The sequence below is a fragment of the Caloenas nicobarica genome, chromosome 13 (assembly GCF_036013445.1).
Source record: "Caloenas nicobarica isolate bCalNic1 chromosome 13, bCalNic1.hap1, whole genome shotgun sequence".
Lineage (NCBI taxonomy): Eukaryota > Metazoa > Chordata > Aves > Columbiformes > Columbidae > Caloenas > Caloenas nicobarica.
Window position 1 is genome coordinate 1,182,780 of NC_088257.1, and position 14,011 is coordinate 1,196,790.

Consider the following 14,011-nt stretch of genomic DNA (forward strand, 5'->3'; position numbering starts at 1 on the left):
CTGGGTCACCTCCTCCACCACCTCGGGGTCATGGGCCTCCTCTGCCCACGCCAGGACGGGATCCAGCTGGGGATCTGTCCTGTGAAACAGCCCAGACGCAGGAGCCCAGCGGAGGCAGATCTGGGGGTCACTGGCAGATCCACCCCCCCGTCCACGGCAGCTGGCACCGAGCAGCCGGGACGGGTAATCCAGGGAACAGCCGCTCTAATCAGCGGCCAAAACAGCCGGATTACAGCCCGCCAAGGGTGCTTAGAAAGCGGCAATATGGTGTCTGTCCCCGCAGCGAGCACTCACTGCCGGCGACCGCCTGGCAAACCGGGCTTTGGGCACAATGCCGGAGCGAAGCCGCCACGGGGTCACGCAACAGCCCCCGGTGCTCGGGGATGCCTGGGATGGGGGCTTGGGCAAGGTCGGAGCTGGGAACAGCCGAGCGGGTCCAGCCCACAGACACAGACAAGCTCTCTGCTACGCAGGTCATGCAGAATCCAGCAACAAGCGCCTCATGCCTCCAAATCACTGTTTGCAGCCACCAGCATCAAAGTTTAGCCCCAAATGGAGCCGGCCCATGCACTGCTGGGGTCAGCACGAAGCGCTGGGGCAGCGTCGTTCAATGCTTAATTTGTTCCAAGCGGTTTAAATCCTCTCTCTTTGTGTTTTCCCACAGAGGTCAGCCAAAGCCCCGCTCCTGTGAGACACCACAGCCCTCTGGACCCAGCACATCCCCAGCCTGCTTTCACACGTAATTAGCAATGACTTGTTTATTAAATAACTTCTCCACCGGGTGGGTGGAGTTAATCAGTGATTTAAGACGAGACTGCAGCTGCTGGCAGGTTCCTCCTCTGATTCATCATTTGAGTAAATACATAAAACCAGACAAGCAGAGACTACCCCACCTCCGGCAGCAGCTTCTGCCATCGTATTTGTGTGCAAAACCCCGCAGAAAGGCTGCCCTGGCTCGGCATGTGCCGGAGATGAGGTCTGGGGGTGCCACCCAGCGCCCCGGGCCCCATTTCGGAGCCTTTACCACCCACAACGGCCTTTAGCCAAAACACAGCACCAAGCCTCATCTCACCAGCACACGCGGGGAGGACAAATCCCACCTCTCCAAATCCCAAAGCTTCACTTTACCATGGAAATGTTATAAATATACATACCCTACAAAACAGGCTTCAAGGAACAAACCCGAAACCACTCGGACGTGCAAAAGCACGAAAAATTGAATGATCTGTCCAAGATGGCCCCAAGATCGAAGATCCAGGAGGTGCCACCGTTTGTGCTCAGCCTTTCCCTGCAGCCACGGGCGAACGTTGCGCTGCTGCCCAGCCCGGCATCCCCATATGCCTCGCTTCACACACTCATATGGCTCCATGTGGCAAAATGTTTGCCAGAGGGACAGAGAACCCATTGTAGGATGAATGGGACTATTGACTGGGCTCAAATAGCAGATCAGATTTGAGTAACACGCTGAAGACATGAATTATTTCCATGGTATTTTAGGAGATAAAAGTTCTGTGCTTCATGAAAAAAGTAGTTAGCCCTTGGAAGGACTGGCTGGTTGCATGGCTAAAATCATCCCACCAGCCCAGCACCCCGGTCACGTCCTCCTGCCGCCCCCAAATCAACAATGTTTGGAGTTATCTTGGGAGCCTCGCCAGGCCGGGGCATTTTTGCAAAGCTTCCCAAGATGTCTGATGAAAGGCACTGAAAATCAAAGGGAAACAAAGCCAGAAGGACCGTCAGGTCTCCTGGAGAGATGGTTGGATTTCCAGACAGACAGAGAAGGTTTCACATCCCGGGTACACAAGGTGACCCTGGCCCACGGCAGCCGAGGCTGCAGGCGCTGGGGACCAGCAGGTTTGCTGGCAGCGCTGCCCCTCCCCTGCGCATCGCTGGGCAGGTCGTGCCCAGGAAAAAAGAGGCAGCTCTAACTCTGACCTGGATCCAGCCCTGGCCTTTCTCAGCTTCTGGACACTCGCCTGGTGCAGAGCCCGCCGGCCACAGATGCTTCGAGCAGGATCTCACCACCGCTCTCCATCCTCCCTGTGCAGCTTTTCATTGCACTTGCCCATCACTTCCTATTACAGCGGAACCTGAATAGCAACTCTCATGACTCAAATCTTTATCTCACGGTGGCTGAGACTCTTCAGAAACCCAGTGTGCACAAACGGCTCTGCCTGTTTCCCCATCCCCTCTCCACTGGCAGGAAAGCAACTGGCCAAGGCAGCAGGGATGGGTTAACGAAACTGCTAATGAAGCAGTTAACGAAGCAGTCCTCAGTGAACGTCACACCCAGAGGGATGCTCAATTCAGTGATGGGCTCCACGGCCTCTCCATCCCTCCGGGGAACAGAGATGTGGGGTGGGGAACGAAGATGTGGGGCGGCTCCCGCCTGTCCTGGCCTGTGGGGACAGTTTGCACTGCTTTCTCTGCTTACCCAAAGGGGATATTTTGGAAGTAACTGCTCCAAAGCGAAGTGCTCAGTTTAGCACCCAGCACAGTTCAGCCCTGCCCCAGTTCTGCATTAACCGGGTTATTTGTGGGGAAGGAGGCAGGTAACATGCTGCAGCAGCTCTCGTTTCATAGACAGGGGCGGAGAGCGGACAGGGAGGATGCTGGGTGGGGGCACAGCGGGTCCCCCACAGCGGGTCCTCGCTCCCTGCAAGGAGCACCGGGGCTTGGAGAAACGCAGGGGGCTGCCCATGGGCAGAGCCCTCCTGGGAACCGCTACCCGGGTGCTCTTTGAAGACAAAGGGCCCAAAGCCGGGTACCAACAGCCCGGCAGGCAGCATCACCATGTCAGGAACCGGCAACGCCGGCTTGGCACAGCCACCCTCCAACCCAGCAGCGCCCTCCGTGCCCCCAGCCCGGGGGCTCCCGCTGCTCTGTATGAACCTGGCAGCACCCCAGTCCTCCCACAGCTCCCAGTACACGGCTGCCCACAGCTCCCCAGCACCGCCCGTCCCCATCCAGGGACGGGGCAGCATCCTCAGGTGCCGCCCCCACCCTCCTGCTGGCCCTCAACACCCAGAGCGTTTTGTGCACTTAGCAGCAAAACAAAACAAAACAAGGTTTCTCCACTTCCCCACCCAGCTACCAGGTCTGGCACTTTTCCCTGCGTTTATTTTTGTTCACATCCCGGTGCTGTTTCACGGCAGAACCCCCCGGCGCAGCCCAGCCCGCAGCCGCGAGCCCTGGCTGAGCTGGGGGGTGTCTGCGGGAGGGGAGAGAGCTCGCCTGGGAGCACACCAGGTCTCCCAATAAAAACAAATGTAAGAAAACTCAACACTCAAACACAGAGTCGAAACAGCAAATGCGGGTGATGGCTTAAATGCCTGGAAAACTTCAGGGACACAATAATGAAATGGAAAACTACTGCTCTGGCTGGCATCTCCAAGGGCAGCCGACTGCCCGAGCAGAAAATGTGTGAGGATGCAGGAATGAAAATCCCCGGTCAGGGCTGGGGTGAGGCGTTTGGGAACGGCGCTGGCTCGAGGGAAGTGATGGGACAAGTGATGGGACAAGGGGAGCGGTTGTCCTGCTGCTCCACGCTTGCTTAGCTGCAAGCCTGAAACCACAAAGGGTATTTCCAATCTCTTCCAGGCACCAAGGACTCCGAACACCACATCTCCCCGTCCGCGAGCTGCGGCTGCTCCGCTCCCGCACCAGCACCAGGCGGCTCGTGCAAACACATCCAGCCTTACACCTATGAGTAAACTGCCTCTGACAGCACCATGGAAATGCCACATTTCACTCACAGCTCCCTGTTTTCCCCCCAGCTCCCTCACTGGGGAGCGTGGGTGAGCCTGTGATATGGTAACATGCTCCCCTGTAAATTATAATTTCTCCTCTGAGCCTTTTCTGTTTCTCTCTTCCCCAAGCCCTGGACCGACCCACAGAAAGGCGGCCGATTACTTTATCCTTGTTGCCACAATAATTCATCAACTGGAGGCTGGAATCACATTTCATTAGAATAAAACGCCCTGCCCGAGACAGCTAATAGATTTAGAGGATGCTAATCCAGAAGAAATTTACTGACCGAGGCAGTGCCCATCAGTGAAGCAGAAGGCTGGGGGGTCTCACTGGGAGGGGGCATTGACAGACCCCCCGGCCAGACACCCCGTACCGGGCAGGAGCAGATTGCCGCAGGCACCACCAACCCCTTTGGATTAGCTCATTATTAAATCTAAGTAGTTAATAGCCAGCCCGGCAGGGAGCCGGCTTGATTTCCCAAGAGGCAGGTGCCAAAGCATCGGGATCCCACGAGGGATGACGGGTCTATGGGCCCCCCCACTCTGGGTGGGGAGGGGACCTGCGCCCCGTCCCCGGGGGCAGGACAGGAGTTCGCTCCGGCACATGCTGCCCACGGCGTGGGACGATGACTCGTCTGTCCCCCCTGGGCTTGGCAGCTGCCCCTGTGCGAGGGGCCGTGTCCCCCGGGCCGTGTCCCCCGGGCCGCCCTCGCCAGCGGCCGGTGTGCCCACAGCCAGGGCAGGAAAGCGGGGTCAGCTTCCAGACCCTCAAAAAGTGTTTTTTTGCAGCAGTCGGCTTCCTTCTCCTCCCAAGGAGGCTGCGGAAATCCTTTTGTCTCCAGTGCTCCTCCACCTCAGCTGTAAGAACAGGAAAAATCCCACTGTGCTCACAGGAACATCACTGGCAAGTGAGTTGATTTTTCCTGCTTCAGCAGGGAAAAAAAAAAAAAAATAATTAAAATGTACAGCAGAGCCCAGGGAGGCACACAGGGTGAGAAACGGGATGCATGGCCCAGAGCACATCGCTGCCTTTAACCTGGGCAGGGGCTTCACCCCAAATCCCACATGGGAATGGCTGAGCTGCCGCTGCCCCTCAACGCGCTGGGGAAAGCAGGGGAGAACCACCCAGCCCTTCTGCTCTGCAATGGGCTTGGGTTTTTTTTGGAAAACATTGCTAAGCAACCAGTACTCGGTGAGGGCATGGCTCTGGATAGACGCTGTTTCAGCTAGGGAAAAAAAAAAAAAAAAACAAACAGCAAAGGGATGCTCTGCTGGGCAGTATCATTAGAAAGGCACACGCCAGTTTATTTTACAGGTCACTCGGCTGGTGCAGAGAACCCTTTACCCTTCCCTCATCGAGATACTGACGTAGGATGAGAAGCAGATGAAAAAAGTACGTGGGTGTGCACACATGCACGCTCGGCACATCGAGCGCACCTGGGTAATGGCAACTAAACACGGGCTGCGGTAACATCCTCCAGCACATCGCTGCACGTGATGGGAACCTCGCGAAGGCAGCGCCGCGGGCACCGGCCCTTCCACGTGCCGTGCCGGTGCAGGACGCGCAGCACAGCGCAGCTGGGCAGACCCGGGGTGCCCCGGTGATGGGGTGCACGGGGAGCACTGCGCCCCGGCTGCGGGTCCGAACCGAAGCGGCACCCAAGCCCTCGGCTGCCCCAGGCCCCCGCCGGCAGCCCCGGCCCCCGCACGGCTGCACCCGCCACTCCACGTGCGGGAGGCAGATGGTCCGGAGGCTGCTGTACTTCCCACCAACTCCAGCTAGAAACGGGCTTGGCACCACCAGAGAGACGGCCCCTTCCCTGTCCGCACCGTGGTCCCCGCTCCACAGAGCATCCCGTGCCTGCCGTCCCTCCCCAGCACGCATCTCGCATCCCAGATGCGCCGTGACTCCCCGGCTCCCATCAGCAGGTGGGAACGGAGCCAGAGAAGCACAATTCCCAGCTCTTCCATGCCACGCTTGAGACCACCCTTGCTATCAGGAGCCAGGGCGATGCCCTAACGAGCACGGCTCATCAGGAGCGGGCAGCCCGCAGGCCTGGGGCCACTTGCACGGAGCATCGGAGAGGAGCAGGTGGAAGAGCCGTCGGTGCGGGGCGGCTTGGGGAAAATGCCAGGAAAACAGCGAAAACAGGCTCAGCTCCGCCGGCCGCCGTGACAGCCGCTCGCGTGCCCAGGGGAGGAGGGAGGGATGATTCACACCAAGAAGCGAACAAGCCGTGCGGGTTTTGGTACGAGCTCCCCCTCGCTTTGCCTCCCCCCACCACCCACCGTGGTCACGCTACAGCTACTCATCACGCCACATCCGAACCCACGGGGCTGCTTAAAACCCCAGAAAACCCCAAGCGCGGCGACGGAGACCTAGCAAAGCCTGTCCTCCTGCAGCCCTGCGGCTGGATGGTGCCAAAGGGCTGCCCAAAGCACCCCAAACAGAACCACCACAGCACGGGCTGGGTTTGCTGCGCCACACTGCTGCCCCTCGCACAGGGAGGGGGTTTCTGGTGCCCTGTTTCTCGGGTGGAGGGATGCAAACCCCTGAGCACCCTGCTCTGGCCATGGCATCACTCCCTGGGTGGCAGGGACAAGGACAAAACGAGGGGTGAGAGGGGCAAAACCAGGGGGGTCCGTGGTCCCCTCCGACAGCCAGGGACAGCACCACAGGTGACACCCCCGTCCCAGCCGCAGGCTCCTGCCCAGCAGGGATCAGCCGGGGAAGCGCCGCGTGTGCCAACCCGCAGAAAGCACCGGACACCCCGGCACCACTGCCCGCCCTCCCCACAGCAACCATGGGAACAGCATTTCCTCACACGCATTTTCGACGTCATTGTGAGTTGACATCCCGAAACTAAAAAAGAAATCAAAACAGCCCACCACCCCCAGCCCGCATCCCCAGGCACGCGGGTAACACCACACACACCGCTCAGCACGGCGGGATGGCAGGAACAGAGAGTGGAGAGGCAGCTGTGCTGGCACATCTGCAGCCTTGGAAAAACAGCCTTTTGACCCAAACCTGGCAGATCTGCTCCATGCTGGAAGTATGAGCAGGACCCAGCAGGTCCCCAGCTCCCGGTGCTGGAGGGACACCGGGACACCCCATCCTGCCCTCCACAGCCCCTCTCCGGGTCCATCCGCCTCCTGCTCAGGTTTTCCCCCTGGACACACTGTGCACTTCCAGGCTCCGTTGGCTTTGGCAGCGCAGTCAGTCCCAGCCCCTGCCTCTCAAAGCTGCTGTTTATTCCCCAGTTCATCCCCTGCCAACCCAAAAGGGTTGAGTTTAACCCACCGTTGGACACCCGGTCGGTGCCGGTGCCACGGTCGGGCAGTGGCGCACACACAGGGCTGGTGGCTTCTCCAGACACCGTCACCACACCGGTGGTGTGTGCCCAGGGGTGCTCTGTGGCACACTCCCAATTAAAGAGATCTCCAAGCCCTGTTAATGAGCCTTCTGCCAGCATAATTTGAAGATGTAATCACAAACACATGCTCTCCTGCACATCCAAACCCTTCTGCTCACCAGGGTCCACCTCTGGCGCTGCCGAGAGGCCGGATCTGGCTGCACGGAGGGGTCACGGTGTGTATGGGGGGACCCACAGGGGACCCTGGAGTGATGGGCGAACGATGTCGGGGATGTGGCCAGGAGCCTGCCGCACAGATCACGACCATGACAGTGCACACAGGTGAACCGCTGCAACATCCCAGGGGGCAAATGGCTGTCGCATCCCGAGTTTTCCTTCTTACAGTCAGGCTGAGCCGCATGGGTAAGCGTGCAATTCTCCAGAGCCAGCCTGGCTGCACCACGATTGCTGCGGGACCCATGGTGGGGACCCACCATCGGAACCAAAGAGCATCTCCTGAACAGGAACACATTCCTGCTGCTCATTTCCACCAGAGAGGAAGAGAAGGAGCTTTCAATCCATGCAGAAAATAAAGCAGAGTATTACCATTTGTACTACCCTTCATTTGAATAAAATACCAGATGAGCTATGAAATATGTGACTGCACAAGCCACACAGGTCATGCAAAGGAAGAACAAGCCCTCTTCGCCTTCGGCCCTGCTGGCGCGGGACTGGCTGAGCTGCAACCACGTACCACTCCTGCAGCACAAAGTATTCCCCGCATCAAACACTTCCTATAGCCCCTCCAAAGGAAAACTGGGCAGAAAAACCACACTGACATGGGAGAGCCACATTGCACCTTTGCTGGGTGAACAAAGCAGAAAAAATCAGAAGCAACTCATCTTAGCAACCAAACCCCAAACCCACGTGCTTCCCTCCCAGATCAGCCCTGTGGTTTGCTCACCCAGACGAGCTGCAGAGCCCGGGGGGCCGAGCAGGGCTCTGGCCGTGCCCCCCAGCACAGGGCAAGCTCCTTGGGCAAAGCTGGGCCCCCTGCCCGGGAAGGAACCAGGGTTTCTGCCCCCACGGATGCGGTGCTGCCCAGAAACCCTCCCCGCCGCCAGGCAGCAATTTCCTCAGCACGTGGAAGCTGCAGAACAGGCTGCACAGCGATCCGGGCGTGAATCACCCCCAGCCCTCGCACCCCGGAGCTGCTCGGAGGCGCCAGCACCAATTGCTCGATGGCAGCAGCCAAATGCTGTTTCCGATGGCACAACCAGAGCAGAACCGAATGCAAGCAGCCACAGCAACCCAATGGAGGGAAGGGGAGCTGTATTTTTATTTTTGCACCCTCCCGAAAGCATAACACTCCTTCTCCTCCAAACCCAGGTCTGCAGAGGTACCGCTGTCTCCCAGCCAGGAGTGCGGCTCTAACCGTTAACGTTTGCACCTGCAAAAACAAGAGCCATTCCTGGAAAGGCCAGACCTGAATCTCTGTACCTCAATCCCTCCTCTGCTCTGCGTGCAGGAGATGGGCAGGTTTGGCCCATTACTGCTTTCTTAAGGGGCCAGAAGGGAAAAAGGACGAAAATAATCCAAGAAGGGCTGTGGGTTCCTCCTCCCTGCAGCTCTGGGGCTCAAGGACCCGTCACCCCCCACAGCACCGAGACACGGAATGTACCTGAACGTATTGGCCAGAGTCTGAAACATTTCCTTATTGCCATGCTAAGCCCTGTTTGTATCAAAAAGGAATTAATTGCTCAGGTTAAACACTGGACAGGAGTTTCACTTTCGGTTCCAGGCGTGCCAGCACATCCCAGAGCACGCAGTCCATGGGCAGAGCCCGGCACTTTGCCGCCCCACTTTCCTTTTTAAGCTGCACAGGAGCCACGGGGAAGGACGGGTCCCAGAAAAGCCCCCAAGCCGCAGCAGAGCCCCGCGGTGCTGCCCGCGCTGGCAGCACAGGCTGCCTGCACAACCCCGCCGCTACGGGGGCAACCACGTTAAACCACGTGCTGCGTGCGTGGACCAAAGGGTGACTGTGTGTCTCGTGACAGTTTCAGGTGGAACGTGCCCTCACGCACCGGGCTGCACGGCTGCAAACCCAGCCGGGGAGCGGGGACAATCCCCCTCTGCTCACTGCAGCCGGCACAGGGAGAGCAGAGCCGGTGACACAGTACCTGTCCCCAGAAGCCGGTGGGGCTGGACCAGCTCCCGGCCACCCCAGGGCCCGGGGCCACCCCAGTATCGCCTGTTCCCCACATCCCCCATCAGTCCTGCCCCTCCTCACTGCTCAACTGCAGCTCTGTGGTGACCCGTCCAAAAAACAGCCAAAAGAAAAATGATCCTAAAGCCCAAACCAGCCTGACTGCGCCTCTCGGGAGCACGGGCACCTCCACCCTTCCCGTGGGAGCCCCGGGCTTGGCACAGCCCCATCAGGGTCCAGCCCTCGTGTCCCGCGTGGGGAAGGGGTTTGCAGAGCCCCCGCCGCACAAATTGCAGCTTGTGACGTGCGAGTGCAGCAGCGGCCGGGGCGTGGACGAGCTCGGTGGCTTCAAATTAGTGCTTGGGAGCTGGAGGAAGAAGCAAAACAAAACAAGAGCAGAAACGTGGCAGGGCACCGGGCTGCAGCCCCAGCGCCCAGAGGAGACGACAGCCCACAGCCCCGTCACCACGGGGACACGGCGCCTGTCAGCGCAGGGGGACAGGGGCTGCAGGAAGAAGAGGGGACCCCCAGTCAGCCCCAGAGATGACACCGGGGAGGCGAGGGCCACCAGCCACCTGCACCCCCACATTCTCCATCGCTACGTGCACTGCTCGTTTTCTAAAGCCGCAACGCATCTTTGCATCACCACCCGGGCAATGGGCTTGGTGTCCCCTCCACTGAAGTGGAGGGGCTGGAGGCGACGCTGGCACCACCGGCAGCCGCCGTACCCGGTGGGACGCGGCTCCCTGCCTGTCCCTTTCGCTGGCACAGGGGACACGCAAAGGGGCAAAAAGCTTGTGTAGCCCTGGTGCGTGTGGTCACCACAGCTCCTTCACCACAGAACAAGTTTCACAGCATCCAAGCTTCAAGTTCATTATTTATGTCTCACTTGAGGTCTTTGCATTTGCAAAACTTTCTGAATAATTTATGTATGGTGTATACGGGAGGAAGAGGGACATGTTCTGCTGAAAACCAGGTCACTCCTAATACCAGCCAAGCAGCAAAGGGAGACAGTAGAAATAGGCACAGATACTCACTGGGGGAAAAAAACAACCCAGTATATTTTTATATATATACACACACACTCCAGAGACACCCTCAGCATCAGAGGATATTTAGCAAGACCAGTCCTTCAGCAAATGAGAATTATTTTCAACCTTCCGAGTTTACTCTTTTTTTAAACGAAGAAGAAAGTGCTGTGAATCAGTCCCATTTCTTTCTGTACCTTCACGGAGGGCAAAAGCAGGGTGGCCGCAGATCAGCTCCTCCACCACTCCAGAGAGAGACTTTCCCATGTGCCTTTACCCCAACCTCACCGTCCCTGCACGCCGGGGTCCGTGTCACGGGGGCTGCGAGGGGCCAAGCAGGGTGGTGGGGAACAGGAGAGAGCTTCTGCCCAGAGCTGCGGAGGGTTCCTCCTCCCTCCTGCATCTTCCTCCCTCCTGCACAACCACGCTGCAGCCCCATCGGAGCTGCCCCTCGCCTCGCTCTTTGCTGATACACAAAGAGTTACGTTCCCCTCATGCCTGTCTTAAAACAAAGAGGATGTGAAACATTCAGCAGAAGACGCAAGAGGAAGGAAAATGAGAGAGGATATTGCCAAGACTCCCAGTAACTTGGGCTGCAGGCCGCCTCACCGTGCCAGGAGCCAAGACGCCCTCCGAGCCCCCCACTGCCAGGGGTTTGTGCCCCCTGGACCTGCCCGGCCAAGGAGCGCGCGCGGAGGTGACACTGGCAATGAGATAAGGCTGCCCTGCCCAGCCACTGGGAGACGAACCACTGGGAGATACTGGCGAAAAATAAAATTCAGGTAAGAGAAGTGAACACTTGGTCATTGCCAGGACAGCCACATGGTCCCACCAGCTCTGGCTCCCGGCAGTGCTGTCCCAGACACCTGCGGCAGAGACACGGGAACGACACCGGGCAAGAGGCTGCGCGGCAGCTCTGCACCCCGGAGCATCTCCAGCCGCGCTCAGACAGGTGCCCGGAGGGTTCGTAATGGCCCAGGCAACACAACCAGACCCATCACACACCGAGGGTAATACACGTGGAAGGAGCTGGGCCAGACCCAGTCCTGCGCCAGGTCTCTGTGCTGGAGCCATCAGAGGCATCACGGGTCACTGGCAGCTGGTGAAGTCACTCTCACAGCGCGAGAAGGGGCTGCACGTGGGAGAACGATGCAGAGAGCGGCCAGACATCACAGTCAGGGAGGGGACACTCATCCCCATGCTGCCACGCAGCCCCAAACCTTCCCCCAAGAGCCCCGCAGACCCCTCTGCGGGGAACAGCCGCCGCGCCTGCACGCACACGAGGCCGGGCAGCGCCGGGGCTGGGCGTTAATTAACACCCCAGCAAAATCATCATTATTCCTGCTCCCACCGCAGCCTGGGCACCCGCGGAACACACCCCCGGCCCTGCACAGGAATTAAGGTCTAATCCAGGAACGCATTCAATAGAGGCTACAAAACAATTCATCCATAAAAACATCCTTATCTCCGGAGGCCGGCGAGTGTTCTTCCTGCCCGGCGCTGTGCGGCACAGACACGGAGAGGAGCTCACCAGCACACCCAAAACACCCGCTGTGCAGCGTGCCGGCCCCTCAGACGGCACCTGCCGAGCGACCTGCTGACCGCACCCAGAAACAAACCTCCCCGGGACCCACCAGTTAATCCCTAAAATTTATTTTCGGTGAAGAACGATGCTGTAGGATTTGTTCTGCAATGAAATGAACGCTCCGTGCAGGGCCAGGCACAGGCTGCCATGGAACTCGACAAACACATCACAGCAGAAAACAGCTCAGACCTGCAGGACCATAAATGCACCGATAGCTGTCGGATTTGGGGTTTCTTAACCCAAAATGCCAAGAATTGGTACAATGGGGGTTCCTGTAATCCAGACGTTACCGGCTGCTACTCCAGTGCAGGGGAACTGCACCGTGGGGCTCGGTGTGAGATCTGGAGGGGAGAGAGCAGGAACCAGCCCCGTTTTTGTGGCTCAGCGCTCCCGGGATGGGAGCGGGTGGTGGGCTTCGCCAGAGCATCACCTGCCTGCGCACCCCAGGGCAACACCACCGCACCTCAGCTCCCAAAATAACCCACCGCCTCCCTGAGGCCAGGCTGGGGTGTCCCGGCAATGCCACGGGGTCTCCACGGCACAGGGGTGTGTGGACGTGCCCCCCTCCGGTCCCACAGCACCCACCGGCGCAGGGCAGGGCGGGCTTGGTGAGGGAAACCCACCGGCTGGGGAAGCGATTGGAGAAGTCGGCCAAATAAATTTACGAAAAGAAATAAAGGAAAATGACCTCAGAGGGGGAACAGCAAGGACGGAGCCGCTGCCGGGGGAGCAGCCCACCCGCCCGTGGCAGTGGGTGGCCACGCAGAGGTGTCCCCAGCGTGGGGACCGGAGTGCAGCCCGGGTCTGAGTGGGGACGGGCACGCTGCCGGCTTGGGGCGAAGGTCTCCCCGGCCCCGCAGCCACAGCCCGTGCCACCGCGGCCCCGTCCCGCACGGTCCCCACCACAAACCAGCAGTTTGCAGCTTTGCCCCCAGCCCGGGGCTGCCCCACACAACCGGCGCCACTGCCCCGTTCACCGCGGGGCACGGAGGAGACGGCGCTAGCGGGGACACTGGGCATCCCACACCTTGAACAGAGAGGAGACAGAGGACAACCCGGGGGGACGGCACGCACCATCACCCCTGCCAAAGGGCCACGGGCTGGGACCTGGTGGAGCAGGACCAGGCAGACCCCGGAGGGCCGCGGACACGGGTGGGAGCAGGTGGCCCAGGATGGACCCGGCCGGGGAGGCCACGGACCAGGATGGGCAAGGGCGGAGCGGGCGGGCCCGCGGGCAGGGGGCCGGGCCGGCGGGCCGGGCCGGTGCCGGCGGAGGGTGCGGGGTCCCGGCAGGGCCGCCCCCGGCCCCTCACTTACTCTTGAGGGCGGCGACGAGCGACTTCCCGTCCTTGATGAGCTCCTTGATGAACTTGTTGGTCCTCTCCAGCTCGGCCTCGTGGGAGCGGAGCCGCTCCCGGAACTGGGGGCTGTCCAGGCAGCACTCGCTGAACTCCAGCGCCGGCAGCCCCATGCTGCCCGCACCCGCGCACCGACCGCCAAAAAAAAAATTAAAAAATTAAAAATTTAAAAATAAATGTTTGCTGAAGCCGAAGCAAGCGCCCGCCTCTCCGGGGAGCTGGCGCGGCCGCGGGGCGCCCCGGGAGCGGCCGTGGCGGGCCGGGTTGTGCGGAGCGGGGCCGGGCGGTGCGGAGCGGGGCCGGGCGGAGCTCGGGGGGGGCTGGGCTGCCGCCGCTCGGGGGCCGCGCCCGGCCCGGCCCGCGCTGCCCGCCCGCGCCGCCGCCGCACGGCCCGCCCCGCGCCCCGCCTCCCGCGCAGCGCCCCCAGCCAATGGGCGGCCTCGCTGGGCCGCGCTCCGCCCCTCGGCGCCGCCGCGCCCGCTGCCGCCGCGGCCACGCCCACGCCGCCTGCTGAGCCAATCAGCCGCGGCGGCTGCGGGGGCGGGGCGGGCTGGACCGGGGTCCCAGCGGCGCGGCCGGAGGGAGCGACCGGCCCGGGGCCGTGGGGCAGACCCGGGGCCGTGGGGGAGACGCGGGGCCGTGGGGCAGACCCGGGGCCGTGGGGGAGACCCGGGGCCGTGGGGGAAACGCGGGGCCGTGGGGCAGACCCGGGGCCGTGGGTGCGCCCTCGGC

General features: G+C 60.6%; 1 protein-coding gene across 2 annotated transcripts in view; it reads right to left on the minus strand.

Moving 5' to 3' along the window:
* Nucleotides 1–13,552, minus strand: part of ARHGAP26 (Rho GTPase activating protein 26) — a 130,131-nt gene extending 116,579 nt beyond the window's left edge. For both annotated transcript variants that reach the window (XM_065643968.1, XM_065643969.1), the window contains exon 1: nucleotides 13,239–13,552. In XM_065643968.1, coding sequence (XP_065500040.1) covers nucleotides 13,239–13,392 — 154 coding nt within the window. In that variant the 5' untranslated portion in view covers nucleotides 13,393–13,552. The remainder of the gene's footprint in view (nucleotides 1–13,238) is intronic.
* Between the last annotated feature and the right edge of the window lie 459 nt (nucleotides 13,553–14,011).